Source organism: Hemicordylus capensis, chromosome 2 (genome assembly GCF_027244095.1).
Source record: "Hemicordylus capensis ecotype Gifberg chromosome 2, rHemCap1.1.pri, whole genome shotgun sequence".
Lineage (NCBI taxonomy): Eukaryota > Metazoa > Chordata > Lepidosauria > Squamata > Cordylidae > Hemicordylus > Hemicordylus capensis.
The window spans coordinates 74229172-74246763 of record NC_069658.1 but is presented as its reverse complement, the minus strand read 5'-3'; the positions used below and the strand labels follow the sequence as shown (position 1 = coordinate 74246763).

The following is a 17592-nucleotide window of genomic DNA, read 5'->3' as shown; positions in this document are numbered from 1 at the left end:
TTGAGAAACCATCTTTGAAGTGGGCGCATCCTGAGTTGATTATGCGGCAGACATGAATAGTAGAAGCCAAGTAACTCAGGAGGCGATGGATCGTGGCTGCCTTCTGTGACACATTTTGCTAGTGTAGCCAAATTCTGGATTCACAGTTCTGGGGGGGAAACACTGCCTTACATAGTATCAAAAATTAGGTCTATAAACTGAATAATTCTTTTGGGTGTTAACTGAGATTTCTTGTAGTTCACTTGTAGTCCCAGAGCACCCATGAGTGTGATGGTCCTTTTGATGGCCAAGTAAGTTTCTTCTGGTGAATCTGCTGCTATGAACCAATAGTCCAGGAATGGAAATAACTGTTGGAGTTATTTCCAAATACTGTCCTGTTGGAGATAGGCTACCACTGGGGCCATGCACTTCATGAACACTCTGGGGGCCGAGGAAAGTCAGAATGGAAGGGCTTTGAACTGGTAGGCCTCCTTGCCTGTCCTGAACCGCAAATGCTTCTGATGTTGGGGTCTTACATAAATATGACAATAAGCATCATTTAAATCAAGAAAGGCCATCCACGTGTTTTCATTCTAGCACAGATAAGATAGTTGGGACTGAAATCATGTGGAAGCGTAGGTAAACAATGAACTGGTTCAGCCTCCGCAGGTCCAAAGTGAAGTGTAAACCCCCCCTACCGGTTTTTGGAATGGTGAAATATTGGGAACAGAATCCTGTTGCCACATTGGTATAGACTCTCTCTATTGCATCTTTGAACAGAAGAGCCTCTGCCTCATTTGTGATTATTTTGGTTGGATGCTTTGTGAATAAGCAGGGAAAGGTTGGCCTCTGAATTCCAGGGCATAACCCAGACAGAATATCGTTAAGACCCATTGGATAGAAGCAGAGGCGTAACTGGGGATAATGATGCCCAGGCCAAGCTCTGCCCTTGAAATTGGGCCCCCCCCATCCTAACCTGAGCGTGACGGCGGCGGATCGCGCGGTGGGCGGCGGAACCACACCCGGAATTATTTAGAAGCTGCATTAACACCAGTGGGAGAGATGCTCCTTCCGAGCAATCGGCGTTGAAGGACCCGGGTGTGCCGCGCTCTAAGAGAGAGCAGAGAGCCCCGCTGCGAGTGAGACCCCAAGCCAGGCATTCTGTGGGCTTGATCGCCTGCCGAAGAGGGATTTCTCTGCCCGGACCGAACCAGAGGGAGAGCCAGAAGCAGACCGAGGTTGCTGGTCAATAAATTGCACGCACGCTGAAGGCGCGCGCCTCTGTCTCGCCAAGTCCTCGCATGGGGGAAGTTTGGAGAGGAGCAAAGCGGGGCAAAATCCCTGGGATTCTTTTGGTTGCGGCTCACTCGCTCGTGCCCAGGGCAAGGCAGCTGCGACCGGAGAGGGCAGGGGGAAGAAGGGAGACCCGACGGTCCTTACCAGCTGCAGGAAGATGGGTAGCTCGGCGGTGTAGGGCAAAAAGACTCCATATCCCTGGGCAGCCGCGGCTGCGGCGTACGGCGCTCTGTACATGGAGGAGAGCACGTTGGAGAGAGTCCCCGATGGGCTGAGGTCTGCCCCGTTGCGGGAGGCGCCGTTCCCCTGGCGATCCGACCTGACGGGTAGATCGGGCGAATGTACTGGTAAGAGCGACACTGAGGCCTGCCGTCTGGCCCGGCATCGCTTCCCAACTGCGAGGCGTGCCTGCGCAGTTCAGATTCTGCGCAGTTGGGCAGTGCTGGCGGTAATGCAGTGAGCCTGCTGGGCTCTTTGCAGGAGTGTGAGTGCGGGGGGTGGGCGGCCGGCCGGCTTTCCTGCCAGCCAGTGGGAGCGCCTGCCAGCCACCCCCGCCACCTGGAATTTGGGGAAAAATTTTGTTGAAAAAAAAATTTTTTTTTGTGGTGGTGGAGCTTTTCTGGGGCATCGCGCTGCGCCCCCTCCCAGAGTGGCGCCCAGGGCACGTGCCCTGCCTGCCCCCCCATCATTACGCCCCTGGATAGAAGTAATGTGTTCCCAGGCAGGTAAGTATGGGGTGAGGTGTGTGCCTGTTATCCAACTGAGAAAGTCATTGTTTTGGGGGATAAGCAGGGGCTCTTTGCTTCTGTGCCCAAGTCTTGGAAGAACTGAAGGATTGTCTTTCCCCCAAGAGGTATCGCTGAGAGTGAAAAGAGCCAGACAAGGTTTGTTGAGAGGATGATCTGGAGTTGGATAATGTGGCCATTTATTTTGTTTTGGTGGGAGAGGTGTTGCAGACTGATGTGTCATACAATGTGCAGTGTTCTTCATTCTCATCTATTTTATCTTCAAAGAGAGATTTTCCTCTCAAAGGGTAAATCCTCAATTCTTATTTTTATATTTTTTTAACATACCGCCCAAAACACGTCTCTGGGTAGTTTACAACAAAACAATAAAAACAAGTAAAAAGGTTAACACATTATAACAATTTAAAATGTTAAAACTATTAAAAAATAATCAAACTATTAAAACAGTATCTAATTAAAAGCCTGGGTGAACAAATGTGCTTTGACTGCCTTTTTAAGTCACAAGAGATGGGGAGGCTCTTATTTCAGCAGAGAGCACACTCCAGAGCCTCGGGGCAGCAACAGAGAAGGCCTGTCCCTGAGTAGCCACCAGACGAGCCGGTGGCAACTGTCGATGAACCTCTCATGATGATCTCAATGGGTGGTGTGGTTCATAGCGAAGAAGACGTTCTCTTAAATACTCCGGGCCCAAGCTGTTTAGGGCTTTATAGGTTACAACCAAGACCTTCATAAGTCCGGATGAGCAGAGCCACACATTTCTGAGTATTGCAGTGGAAGTTGCCATGACCTTGGCTGTGGAATCCACAGAGTGCCTTGCCAAGTACAGCTTCTGTTTTGCCAATCATGCAGCCACCTTCAAACATACCTTGGCTGGATCCCTCTTATTTATCTTGAGACAGCTGGTCAATAAAGGAAGAGGCCCTTTCCCATAAAAAGTGGTTGTATCTTGCATTGTATGCTTGGGAATTTGCAATTTTGAGGTGTAATGCTGCTGCTCTCTGCTGATGCCTTCTTTACCTCTCTATCCCCAGGGTTTGTTGGATTGAATCTACTTCTCAGTTTATTCAATGTCGTTTTTATGACTATTGAATTTGGGGCCGGGTGCTTCTGCGGGGAGGCAGAAGAGTCTTTTCCTAATTGTACCCAATACAAACTCTCTAAATATTTAGAAGGTTGCAGCAGAGATGGTGGTTTATTCCAGTAGGTTTTAACTACGTCCAACAATGCTGAATTCATGGGCAAAGGAGGCAGGAATACGAGCATCTGTGTCGGTGAGCCGAAACAACGGATCTAAATCTTCTGTTGCTGGTCCAACTTTACTCTCAGTTCTGTAGCCATTCTGGAAATACAATCTGAATAAAGTTTCAGATCCTCTGAAGGTGAACTTGGCTTCAGGTCTTGAATGAGATCCTGGGGAGAAGTGCCGGTAGATGCCAAATCAGAGCGTGAAGAGTCACCTTCTTTCGCCTCCGACTCTTCTTCCGCCTGCTCTGATTCAGAGGGTTCAGGATCCTCTGGTTCAGCATCTTTTCTGTTCCACTGGAGCCCCAGTTGGGACAGAGGGAAGTTGCAGAAGTTGAACGGGCGGATGTTGTGGAACTGCAGGGTCCCAAGGATGGGAGGGAGGTGGAGAGTCATGCGTCCCTTTTGAAGGTGGCTTTCCCTGTGGGAGTCCCGATGTTTCTCGTGACATGGACTGGTCTTCCTGTCCATAGATCTCGATCGCGACCAAGAACTGGGCTGGTGCTGTATTTCATAATACATTGTTCAGTCCCACTGGTAAGAGTGATATCCCAAGTCTGAGCAAGAGTCTTCTTGGTACCGAGATGAGTTTCCCGGGTACCGCGACTCTCCCTGGTGCCATGTTGTGAAGTAATCCTCAGAGCCTAGACTGCAGAGTTGGTTGTACCAGTATCTTCTGTCTTGACCTTTGTCCCCCACCTCTGTACTGATCAAAGAAACCCCAATCTCAGTCCCATCCTTGATGATGGTCCTCCCTTGGATCATTGGAATACATGGAGTCTACTAGAGAGAGCTCCCTTCCACATTCTCTCTCTCTCATCTCTCATAAGGGAATGGGGACCAGCCCTCAGGTGAAACCAATCTTGGCGGGTCAGACATTGTTGTTGGCTTTGTTCTCTACGGTGGCAGTGGGGCACTTTTCCACCCCAAGAACATAAAGATCACTAGTATCCAAAAACTGGTCATCCGGTTCCTCTGGGTTGTGAAGCCAAATAGCCTTGTAATCCAGCAAGTTTTGTTTGTCTAGTGCATTATGAGCCAATAGATTGACGTCCCTTGGGATATGATGCATTGGGGCCAGGATGTTCGGGTCCAGGTCACATCCAGCTGGGGTCAATGGAACATCTTGAGGACAGGCGTTCTAGGTTGGATCCTTGGGTTGGATCTTTTTCTTTTGGTTTGGTCAGAGCAGAATCAGTGTCCAACACTGGTTTCTGCTTTGGTATGCGGTAAAGATGTTGACCTGTTAGTAGTGGCGGTTGCTGCTGAAGTGGCTTCTTTTTCAATCCCAGTGTCGCTCTCTTGTGCCCCGTTGGTCCCAAAGCCTTCGGGATCAATGCTGTAGGAGCTCAAGGCAAGCTAGCCGTGGATGTCATCAAAGTACTCTGTTTAGGGTCCGGGACCTCTCTCAGTACTGGAGTGCTTGCTACCAAAAACAATCTAGGTGAGGCAGTATCACCTTATCGATAGTGGTTGGTGGTGTTCCCGTAGGGGCTTCAACCAACATGGTATCTGCACGGGAGGCAATCAAGTTTTATGAAGAGCACAGGGCCTGCTCCCACAAAGCTGAATGGAGGAGATAAGCTCTGTTCTTTGCTTGCTTCATGAATTTCTGGTGTGCAGGACTCCACCACGTGTGCTTCACCAAGGCAGAAGAGACATTTATTTTAGGTGTTGGATGATGGCCCCACAGCACACACACTTTAAAAATACTATCTTGCTTGCCATAAGATGTGAACCACTGAACTTTATCTTCTTTCCCAGGCAGGATCAGGAGACGCGTGGGGGTAGGGAGACTGTAATGAAAACCGAAATAAAATGAAAGTGCTAACTACCCAAAATAACTAAAAGAGAAAGAAAAACAAAGTGAACAATAAAAAACAAGGATTATTATTATTTTTACACAGTACTTGCAGAAGCTCAGAACAGAAGCCAAAACTAAGTCTATTGAAGCGCGGATGACGAAAGACTGCGAGGATGAGGAGAGGTGCAGCTGCATTTGGGGTGAGGTTCCCACAAAAACAAGGATCAAGAAGCTTCAAAATGTTCCCAATGTGGTCTCTGCACATGTGTGAAGCCCACTGATATAAAACGGCAGACCACGTTGAAGAGCCATGGAAACCAAATTTGGCTAGGTCCTCCATGCTCCAATCCACTATCTGTGTAGGCTGGTGCAACAGCAAAAGCTGGGGATTAGTGTTCAGTAAGGTTTAAGAAGAATTTGCTAACATGTGCCTCTGAGTATATGGTGAGAGTCGTTACACAGAGCTCTGGTCACAGGGGAAGCAAATAATGCTTCAAGTATAAAAATTAACATGCATATGTGTGTGTAGTCTTCTATTAAATGGGGAGTTGAATTATTTGTGGGCCTTTGAGGGTTGCTGTTTCAAGCCTTCAGGGCTGGGGCCTGAAACTGCATACAAGCCCAGGATCTGCTTCATTATCCACCTTATGGAATACAAACCTTTGAGACTTCTCCTCTGAAACTGCTTTCATGCACATGAACAATCACCTTCTGAGGGAATTAAGGTACAGTTTGTATATGTGTGTGTATGTGGGGGGGGGTATTAATAAATGTGAATAATTTGTTCAAATTGATTTATAAGTATTGTTGACAGTATATAATTTCTTTCCATTGCCTCTGCATTAATTTCTGTGTTGCTTTCTGGAGTGTGGAATCTTACTAACAGTGCTGATTGTAGTTGTTGCCTGCTGAGATACCAGCACTCACCATATGTTCAGAGGCACATGTTACCAAATGGCCAAACTTTTGTTGTTGCCATCAGACAGATGATTTTGCAAGCCAGTACAATATCTCAGACTGGACATCACATCTCATTCATAAAGGAATGGATGTCACCAAACATGTCCTCATCCTTCTTCACCCGCCCATTACCAACTTGGCCATTAATACTGAGACTATTCTGTGCTACCCAATTGTATTTCACATACAATATCATTGGTCACAATATGTCCAAACATAAATTTACCTTTAGAAATAGTGCAAGGTATGCCTGAGCCAGTTCAAAGTCACACTTTGTGTTCAGCATTGCCTCAATCATCCTTAGAAAGCTCTGCATCACCTTGATGGAGCCACCACCCTCAGGAGACAAGCCTCTCAGTTCTGTCTCGATATTTGATGGTCCCATTTCCTTCAGAATATTAAGTGGAGACTTATCTGTCAGAACATTAAAAATATGGTTACAGGTCTACAAAAATATTTTAGAAACATAAAGAATGGGTGTTTTAAATAGCCACACTAACCAGCAGTATTCAGCTTGAGACCATCAGTCATTTTATGAAAGCAAGAGTTTGCACTACATGCAAGTGGGGTTTTCTCTGAAAATGTTTCTGCTGTGGCCGCTGAGAATTTACTGATACAGGCAAGTCAGCGCCCCCGCCCCGCAACATGGTCCACACAAGTTACTGAGACTCAGTCTTCTCAATTCAAAATGACCTGTCCATGCCGTCTCCTCAAGCTACCTTTTCACAATTGACTCCAGCTGGTATATTCCAAGGCTCTGACAACAAAAAAATGGATCCTGCAAACCTAAACCCCACTTACTTAACCTCTGCTTTAAAAGTTTACTATTTGCTTGAAGGATTAGCACAAATGCTCCAGACCATGGAGAGACTGGAACCTAAGGAACAACAGCGAGACTAGATTTCACAGCCATGGATTCTGGGGGTGAGTTCTGGGAGGATATTTGGTACAAGTTTGGAGGGTAGTATTGGGGACAGATCAATACTTGTCTAATAGGGTTGTCTAGTAAACCACACTGATATTTGTGGAGCTTGGTAATTATTAAGTATATGACTACAAAGAAAACCGTTCTTCATTCTTTCCAACAGCTTACCTGCCCATTTATGTTACAAAGTTCCATTAGAGGTAGGGGTGTGCAATTTGGGTTTTTGGTGATTCGGTTCGGGACCCGAACCGAATCACCCCCATTCTGTTCTGTGCCCGAATCTGGGCTACCCGAATCACCCCTGATTCAGTTCGGATTTGGATTAAATCTGAATCTGAATCGATTTGGGTATGAAAAATGGGTCCCAGGGGCAAAATAGTGGGGTGGGGTGGTAGTGCCCAATGGTTGGAGGCTACCACCCAAATTTCAGGGGGATTGGGCAAAGGGCTGATTTTTGGGGAATTTTTGAAGTTTTAGTGTCTTTGGGGCAGATCGGGGGATCTGGGCAAAAAGAGTGGGGTGGGGTGGTAGTGCCTAATGGGTGGAGGCTACCACCCCAATTGCAGAGTGATTGGGCAGAGGGCTGATTTTTGGGGAATTGTTGAAGTTTACGCGTCTTTAAGGTTTTTCCCCATAGAGAAGCATTGAGGTGTCAGCAAATGTATAGCTTCACGCGGGGGGCAAAGGGGTGTCCTAGAGCAGTGTGGGGTTGGTGGTAGTGCCAGGTAGGGTCAAAGAAGCTACCTGAATTTTTTCAAAGGATTTGGGCAGAGGGCTGATTTTTGGGGAATTGTTAAAGTTTAAGCGTCTTTAAGGTTTTTCCTCATAGGGTATGCATGGAGCTTTCAGCAGCCCCATAACTGCACTTGGGGGGTGCTGGGCTGGCCCAGAGCGAGTGGTAGTGTAGTGCACATAGGGTGCCAACCACCCCCATGGGTTTCTAACCCATGGGGTACAGGGTTCTGTTGTTTCAGAGGTATTCTGAGTGTGGATTCTATGATAGCTAATGAGATTTTCAATGAAACACCATGAACCCACTCTCAGACACTGACAGATGTCCTAATGCATTGAAGATGCAGTGAGAACTGTGGGAGGTTACTCTTAACACGCCTGCAGGAGTTGGGGCAGGGAGAATAAATTTTTGGCCTTCTTCTCTGCTTCCAGAAGTGCTCAGTGTCTTCCAAAAATATGTGCTTGAGGGCTGCATGGGCCTCAGGGACATATTTTTGTAAGGCACAAGACACTTCTGGAGGCAGAGAAGATTGCCAAAAATCATTCCCCTTTGGGTGAAGCAGCAATGGGGAACCTCTCTGCATGTCTTCTTGGCGTGTCCAAGCTGCCTTAGTCAGGATGTCGAGATTCTGCTCATCCATTCCCAAAGCAATACATGCCAAAGCTCACTGCATGCCATTGTATAACTATCCTTCGGCCTAACCAACTATGAGACTAACATACCATTCTGACCTCCATGAAGGAAGGGCTGATTCCATGTCGCAAAGTAAAGGTAACAGTATAAAACAACTAACATCTTGACTAAGTTTACTCTTGGAAGTCCCATTGTAATTAAAATTTTCAATGAAACTTCTTCAAATAAACTTAGAATGTCAGCTGTCATTTATAAATTACAAGTTAAATAAGATGTGTGTGTGTGTGTACACACACACACACACACACACACACACACACACACAGAGAGCAAAACTTTAGTAGGTACAATATTATCAAAAGCTTTAGGGATTAGAAGGTTTCTAACCATTAGAATACACAAAGTTGTAAAACAGTCCCAAATTACAACTCAAAGAATCTCAGCTCAAAGAATCTCAGTTTACAAACTGCCTTACACTACATATAAATACATGGGATTTGGAAAAATCAGCCTTTATCCCTGTTCTATGACCCTAGGAGTTTTACTTCTCATATATTATGCTTCACTGACTTTTCACTCCAACTCTCTGCTTAGACAGTGTGCCCACATTCAAATGTGAAATATCACACACTATTCTTTTGTCAGTGCAGAATATCTGGCATAAAAAATGTCCAGATGACTTTTCATACAATGGTTGATTAACATTCTATCCATCACAAAAATGTCTTCTTGAAAAATAAATTAACCAGTTTTCCTTCATGTAAACCTTACTTTTTATGCCATTATAAAGTGCACAAGAATACTTACGACATAAATGTAAAGGCATTACTATGAAATTTTCCAAAGGTTGCTAGCTTCAAAAAGCCTACTATTGTACAATTGAATGAGAAGCTGCCAAGAGTTGCAATGGTGTATATGGAACAAGCCCTTCCCTCACCCCCCATAAAGGGATACAACTGCAATCTCAATTAACAGGCCAGGTATTTCTGTCCCTTGCCATATGGGAAACTACCAGGATCCAATGGAATGGAGCAAATGCACAGCAATGGAATGGAGCAAATGCACAGCATATTTAGACAAAAGGTCATAACAAGGATTTAAAAAGAAGGCTCAAAAGGGTAATAAAAAAAGTTCAGAAGTATCACCAGGAAGACATAGTGGAATAATGGAGACTATGTAGGCCAGGGTGCTTAAACTGTTGCTTGGATGCACTCAGTCTCACATTTTATCCACATGTATTTTATATATCACCATAAATGTGCCTGTTATAGTGGGATATGGGAACTAGAAAGTTCTGACAAAAACAATGGAAAAGAAGGTCTTTACGGACTTGAAGAAAGCAAGACAGAAATCATCATACAGGTGTTCTGGATGGTAGTGCCAAGCAAAAGTGGCAGCACAGGTGAAGTTATTTAAGGAAATGGGATACTTCTGGTACACTTGAGGGTAATGAAACTGGAGGAGCAAAGATCACAGGAAAGTATCTATCTAATTAATTCTCCAAGAAGGGCCATGCATGGGAACGTGGCAGAAAGCAATTGGCTGAGAGATGAGGAGGAGGCGATTGGCTGAAAGAGGGGGAGAGAGTTCTGGAGCACCAGGGAGTTTGGAGGGCAGCTGGAAAGCAGTTTGACAGTTGGCTCGGGGGTGCTGTGAAGTGGCAGGGAGCTCGGAGGCTGTGGGCAGCTTCGGGAGCTGGACAGTTGGCTCTGGGGGGCTGCGGGGGCAGACGGTTGACTGCGCCATGCTGTGAAGCAGCAGGGAACTCAGAGGCTGGCAAGCGAGCGGGCGACAGGCCCTGGCAGCGGGAAGCAAGGACTGCGAGCAAGGGGGTGGAGGCGCGGCACGGACGGGCGAGCGGGCTGTGGGGGAATGCCAGAGGCTTAGTGCACAACCGCACAGATGCTATGTGCAGGGTCAGCTAGTATATCTTTTATACCACAATTACCTGAACAGAAGACAACCCTGAATTTAAGACTACCCCCTTAAAATATGGGTTAAATATAGGTTATATTATTTACCAAAAGGAAGAGGACCCTAAATTTAAGACCAATTTCTAACATCAAAGAACTTGGAAAAAACCTAGTCTTGGATTCTGGTAAATACAGTAATTTGTGGCATAATGTCAGTTTGAGAAATGCTTTGCTAAATTCTTGATCTTTTCAGTCCAGCTTCAGGCCCTCGTTTGAGAAACAAAACAGCTTTGTGTCAGTCTCTAAAGGATGATCTACATGAAGCGTTAGACAGGGGAGGGCATCCCTGTTGGCTTTTCTGGACCTTTCAGCAGCTTTCAGTATGAATCATGATAATCCTTCTGGGCTCCTCACTAGGATGGGTCTGAGGACCACTGTTTTGCAGTGGCTCCAATCCTTCCTGACAGCGGTTTCAGAAGGTGGTGCTAGAGGGCTCCTGCTCATAGGAAGCTGCCTTATACCGAGTCAGACCATTGGTCCATCTAGCTCAGTATTGTCTATACAGATTGGCAGTGACTTCTCCAAGATTGCTAAAAAGCCATGGTCTTTGGCATACAGTGTCCAATATATTTCTATTTTGTCCCCTATAATTTTCATGACACCCGGCTCATATCTGTACTTTTCCTAGCCTGGAGAAGCTGAGAATGTTCTGAATGGTATTTTGAGGCAATGATAGGCTGGATGAGGTTTAACAAGCTGAAGTTAGATTAAGAAAAAATGGAGGCTTTCAGGTCAGGAGACCTGCTCACATAGAGATGTATTTCAGCATATTCTGGATAGGACTGCATGACCCTTGAAGGATGGCAGTGCTCCTGGACCAGGGATGTGCAGAATGTTTCACTGGTGAAACACTTTGACTCGAATGGTACAATTTGAGTGTTTTGAGCTCAGAGCAGAACCACCTGATCTCGACTGAAACATTTTTATTTCACAAGCACCATTTTGGAGGCTCATTTCCTCCTTGCCAGTTGTTTTTTAGCAGTGACATTCGAAGGGCTTGCAACCTCCTTGCTTCTTAGTTGGCTTGTTATCAAATCAAGTGTTGTCATGGGCAGCTGTGCCTCCATTGGCTGGGGCAAGGGAGGGGGAACTTAAAAAGAGGGAATTTCACATTCAAAATGTATTCAAAGGGACTGGGAGGCAGAGAGAGCACCTTTATACAGGTAGATTTTGGTATTTACGGGGGTTCCATTCTATGGTTGTACCACAGATACGGAAACCATGAATATCGAGGCATTGTTTCAATGGGGAACTGGGGGTTAGGTTTCCGGTTGGGGGGGAAATGCCAAAAAATGCTGGTTTTTGGCCAAATTTTGGGGGGAAATGCAGGGAGAAACTCCTTGCCATGCTTTGGTGCCTTCCCTGCATCATGCTGTGTCCCCGGTATGCCTGAAAATTGCCCTTTGTTTTAAACAGGAGCCATTTTGTGGCTCTAAGAAACAAAATGGCAGCTGGCAATTACCTCCACGGTAGCTTCCGGCCACCTCCGACCCGGGGATACACAAGGCTGTGGTTTCCCCCGCTTCTTTTTTCCATGTATGGCAAGGTTGGGTGTCTTTTACCTGACTGCTAATAAGCAAATCTGCAGATAACGAGGTTTCCCTGTAGAGTGTTCTCTTGAAGAAGGGGATACATCAGGACAGGAGGAAGGAAGGTTTGATTTTGTGTGGGAGGGGTGGGTTTCTCAGCACTGAGTATAATATGCTGTGCTATTGCTGCTATAACTATCTGGTTTTGCTGGATCTCAGACTGACAAAGGCAGAATTGGTACCTGCCTTGAGTTGTGGTTTGTTTTGTGAGATAGTGTTGAGGAGAAAAATGGACAGTGGCAGAGGTGTGTGCGAATGTGTGTGTGTGTGTGTGTGAGAGAGAGAGAGAGAGAGAGAGAGAGAGAGAGAGAGAGAGAGAGAGAGAGAGAGAGAGAGATTTCTTGGTGACTGCTGTGGTGAGCTCCATGTCTGGCCTTGCAACTAACTTGTGCTTCACTCAGTGCTCCAAAGATAGTTGCTAGAGTCCTGACTGGACTAAAACTCTCTAAACACACATCTGTCTTGAAACAGCTGTACTGGTTGCCAATTTGCTTCTGGGCACAATTTGAGGTGCTGATTATGACTTTAAAGCTCTAATAGCTTGGGACTATGGTATCTGAAGGATGTTCCCCTATATCAATCTGCCCACCCTGACAGCTCATCTGGAGAGGCCATTTGCATATTCTACTGTCCTCTGAGGCATAGTCATGTGAGAGAGGGGCTTCTCTGTAGTAGCCCCCATGTTCTAAAACTTGCCACCACTGATTTGAATTTTTATTGGCTTTGCTGCTGTTTTAAAGAATGTTTTGCAAGCCATTCTGAATAATTTGAGAAGAGTTGGATATAAGGTGCAGACTAGTCAAGATCTTCACATGCACTGCAGAGAGTACTGAGATGATATTCCCAAACAAACTGGAACAAGATATCCTTCTTCCCAGTATCTATATTTGAAGAATGATCATTCTAAACTTAAAGTGTTTAATATTTCTAATGTAATGTTAATTTTGGTGTAAAGTTATGTAAAGAATGATGGCCCGCATCATTCAAATCTCTCATTTATACCAAGGAGTCAGAATTCACCTCAAGAGGTAAACTTTTGTCAGTCCACAATATAACTTACAGTTGTTGCTACTCAGGGCTTCTTCAAGCTGCTTGAAGAATTCAGATTTTTGTGCCAACACTCCAAGATTTAGTACTTTTGACTGGAATATAAAAATATGTAGTCACTTAAAAGTCATGAAAGACTGGCATCACCTTTTATTACTCCATGAAAAATGAGAGAGAAGTTTTACTTTGGAGGAATTTGGAACAATTTGTTCCAAACTGTTAATTAATTGTGTACCCTTTAGTGACAAAGTCATAGTGAATATAGGCAAGATTCAACTGTTGTAATCAGGAGAAATACCATCCATTAAAATCAATATTCTTCCAAGATTGTTTTCATTTCAAATTCCGTGTGAAGTATGCATGTGCATGCCACCTGCCCCTGCTCATCACATACACACACTTTAAGTGAAAGAAAAATAAGTTTCTTTGAAGAAAAAGATAGGGATTTCTTTGAGCATTGTCTGAAAGCTGAAGATAGAGGACTGGAAGTTCCAGATATCTCTTTATGTTATTAAGAAGACTCGGCAGCAGAACTCACTGCTGATCTAGCTCTTAATTTTCACTTGGAAAACAGGTAGTATATATACTACATCCTACATCAGATCTATCACCAAGAGGCACTCACAAAGCTGGTGAGAGAAAGAGAGAGAAGTTCTACATGGTTAAGGAGGTCAATACAATCAGCTCTTTTTTTACCTGCTGTCTATCAGATTCTTGTTCAATAGAAGCATATCGTGGGACGAGACCGGGAATTGTGGGGATGAAGAATGGTGCAGTTTTTGGCACTTTTGGTGGCTCTTTCGGTTTATTCTTTTGCTGTTGATGGAAGATTTTATATTATTGAGTTTCCATTTTTAGACTGCAACTTGAAGAACACAAATGATTTCTTAATTTCCCAACTCTGAAAGCATTTAAAATCGCTCTCTATATTTCTCCTGGGTGTGCCTTCGAATGTGTGTCCCTGCGGCCCAGCTGATTGGTTGGGTGGCGAGGCGCCTGATTGGCTGGAGCATCCAGGAGAATTGGACGGCCAGGAGGTGGTGGCGAGGCCCAGCCCACGCACAGATGCTCTGTGCGGGGTTGGCTAGTGTTTATATAATGCACCTAAAATATTAAACATTGATTAACTATATTTGACATTTACAGCAACTAGTACCAGATAATTTTACAATTAGTTTTGTTTTTGTGAGCCACCCACCTCTGCCAAATGGCACCCTAGGCCATTGCTATGAAGATATAAATAAAGTGCCATAACAAAGAGGCTGAATAGAGCTTCCTTAATGCTCAGCTGTTACATAAAACCCAAAGGGACCTGGGGCCTCAGTGCTTACTTACAGGGAGTTCCTCTGGGAATGCAGCTTGGCAATTCTTTACAGTGTCTTATACAATACAACCACACAATTTGCAAAATGATAGGAATCAGTCCTGACCAGATAATTTTAAAATACACAGCACCACCACACTACCTTAATAATATCAAGATTGAGCAGATTCTTCCATCGAGATTCTGGCAATATAGAAAGTGTCACTAGTGCATCTCCCAGCTGCTCTGGAGAATCATATTCTATCATGTCTTCACTCGTTTCTTCCTCTCCTGTGACATCTACAGCTTTAGTATGTAAGCAGGAGAAAAAATCAATACTGGGAAAAACACATTCCAATGATACTGTATCCTGAATGACCAGGGAATAGAACTTTTAGAAAATAATATCTCACTAACTGCACAACTACGCTGGAAGTATAATGATGTTAAATCCAGGCTTCCACAAACCCACTTGCCTTCTCACCACCGGAGAGTGCTCTTTTCTTCCAGCAAGCAGGGAAAAAAGACCTTCCCTTTCTTCCCCGGCACAAGGGGCCTCCTGGCCACTATGCATTTTATTTCTCATCGTTACCTCCGCAGTTTGCCCTGGGAGTGCTGGCTCCTCCAGCCAATGGGTCACAGCAGCTTCAGTCCGCAGCTTCCCATCCCCTGCACAGGGCTCTAGTGATGTCCTGAGCCAAGAGCTCTGCCAGCAAAGGCTTGCAAAGCAAGACACTGCAAGCAGCTCTCAACAGGCACAGCTCCTCCTTCCGGGACTCAATGAGCCCCCTGGTGTCCCACTGAGTAAAACAAACAAGGTGGCAGTGACCCACACACAACTCCCCTCCCTCTCCTAGTTGCCTTCCACCAGAGGGGGCAAATACCAGCTCCATGGTGGGGTGGGAGGGAGAGAGAGAAGGGACAGGAATTCTAGCAGTCAGGGCGCTGGTGCCCAGCCATCAAAGCAGTTGTTGCAAGAGCCTGGTGTGATATAATTCTCTTAGCTATCAGATTCTTGTTTCCGGTACTGTTTTCTGATAAACAAAATGTAAGTTTAGTTTACCCTGTCATATTTTCTTCTTCCGGTACTGTTTTCTGATAGGCAAGAAAATAAGTTTTCACGAGCATGTCAGATTTTCGTATTGAGAGATGCTTTTTCTGAGCATGCTCAGTCTCACCATTTGTAGCCAGCGCCCTTATCCTGAAGAAAAATCCATCAGAAACTCTTACCCTTTATCCTGCATGGCACAGGTCTGAATTGCTCTTTTTATTTAGTTCTTTATATACTACTACTACTCCAAAAATGGCTCAGGTTGGTTTACAACTTTATCTTATTGAATACCAAACTGCATAAACATAAGCAGACTTTTTACCTTCCGCTTCAACCACTGTAATCTTACAACAATTGAATTCTTTTTTTGGAAATTGTATTATTGAGTCTGCTACCATAGGAGTAGCAACCTTTTTGTCTGTGGCTAAACTTTTTTTAAAAAAGGATTCCTTTGTCCTGACAACAAAGCCTGTGTAAGCTCACTAACTTCACAGTTCGTGAGACTTGTGTAGTCCACAATTTGCAACTGATCAGTGTTCCCTCTCCCCCACCCCCGTCATATGTGTCTGGAATAAATTTTGTTCTGGGAGGCCATATCAAGACAGTGGACTTACACATGGATTCAGAATGGGGCCTTCCTGATTCAACTTGAGCAGGATCTAAAATTAACTGAGCAGACGTAAGTGGGCATGCATGCATACATGTGCACGCCTTAGAGGGAATACTGCAAGTGACTGTCTGCGGTCCCAGCAAAACCTTTTTGAAACACTTTTGCCTATTAAAGGATTAGTAATTAACATCAGAAAAGACAGATTGCTTACCTGTAACTTATGATCTGGAGGTGATGCATTGTCAGTCATGAGAATGGGTTACTGCGCCTGCACAGGGACCTCTAGGATGGATTAACTAGCTCCTCTTTGGCGCCCCTCCCAGCCGTGCATGTGCCTACCTTTTCTCGGCAGTTGGGCGCCATTTTGTCTCAGCTTCTTGAAGATCCGTTTGATGACAGACAACCCACACATTGTGGGATTCATTGATCAAATAAGTCAGTCAGTCTTGTTCTTAGAATGCTAAAGCAGCGAGGTACGGGCGGGTCTTATGACTGATAATGGATCACCTCCAGATCATAAGTTACAGGTAAGCAATCTGGAAGTGATCCGTGGTCATCATGAGAATGGGTGACTAGCCAGCTTTATCTCTATGGCAGAGGGTGCAGCCATTTCACCCACTACTGAAGGCTTCTCTTGAGTACTTCTCTTCCAAAGTTGGCCTCCGCCGCCATACGTAAGTCTACGGCGTAGTGCTTAATGAAAGGTAAGTGTGTAGACCATGTGGCAGCAGCACATATGTCCTTAAAGCAGAGACCAGATAAATGTGCAGCGGAAGTAGCATACACCCTCGTGGAGTATGCCTTTATCAGTTTGGGAGGCTGTTGATTCTGTAACTTATACGTTAAGAAAATGAGCTCCATCAACCAGTGTGAGAGTCTTTGTCTAGACACAGACAGGCCGTTATTCTTGGCTTTGAATAAGACAAAGAGCATTTTGGTTCGTCGAATACGTTCTGTCCCCTTTAGATAATATAGAAGGCATCTTCTCACATCTAGAGAGTACAGTGATTTCCCTAATCATGATTCAGGCTCCTGAAAAAAGGAAGGAAGAATTATGTTCTGATTCAAATGGAAGTTCATTAGAACTTTTGGCAAGAAGTCTGGGTCAGTATGCATGACTACTTTATTAGGATAGAATTGCATATATGGCACATCTATATACTAAGGCAGTTAGTTTGCTTACATGGTGGGCAGTAGTGATAGCAATTAGGAAAACAGTCTTGAGTGTCAAGTAATGTAGGTTTGCTTCAGAAAGTGGCTCAAAGGGAGGTTCCATCAGGGAGGCCAAAACCAGAAACAGGCTCCATTGTTCAGTTGGGTGTTTTACTGGGGGGTGGGAGGGATAAAGATTATTAACGCCCTGCAAGAACTTCTTGCACATTGGATGTGAGAAGGCAGAATGATCTTGCCAGCCATTTTGTTTCGACGAAATAGTGGCCATGTGTACCCATAGGGACACATTAGCCAGGCCCCCTTCTTTCAGGCTGGTTAAATATAACAAGACCTGAGCAGTAGAGGACTTGAACCAGTGAAAACCATGTTCGTTTACATAAAAAGCAAAGTGCCTCCATTTGCTCACGTAACTTCTCCTAGTAGAGCCTCTATGAGAGTTCAGAAGGATATTTTTTAATAGCCAACCTTCCACGCTGTGAGCTGTAAGGTCCACAGAGATGGATGTAATATTTTCCCCCATCTCTTGAC

The 17592-nt window shown here is 45.0% G+C and overlaps 1 protein-coding gene across 2 annotated transcripts in view; it reads right to left on the bottom strand.

The window, feature by feature from the left end:
• Positions 1 to 17592, bottom strand: part of WDR36 (WD repeat domain 36) — an 82865-nt gene that overhangs the window by 7093 nt on the left and 58180 nt on the right. For both annotated transcript variants that reach the window (XM_053294756.1, XM_053294758.1), the window contains exons 19-22: positions 14394 to 14536; positions 13624 to 13743; positions 12941 to 13022; positions 6254 to 6441 (exon numbers count right to left, since the gene is read on the bottom strand). In XM_053294756.1, coding sequence (XP_053150731.1) covers positions 6254 to 6441; positions 12941 to 13022; positions 13624 to 13743; positions 14394 to 14536 — 533 coding nt within the window. The remainder of the gene's footprint in view (positions 1 to 6253; positions 6442 to 12940; positions 13023 to 13623; positions 13744 to 14393; positions 14537 to 17592) is intronic.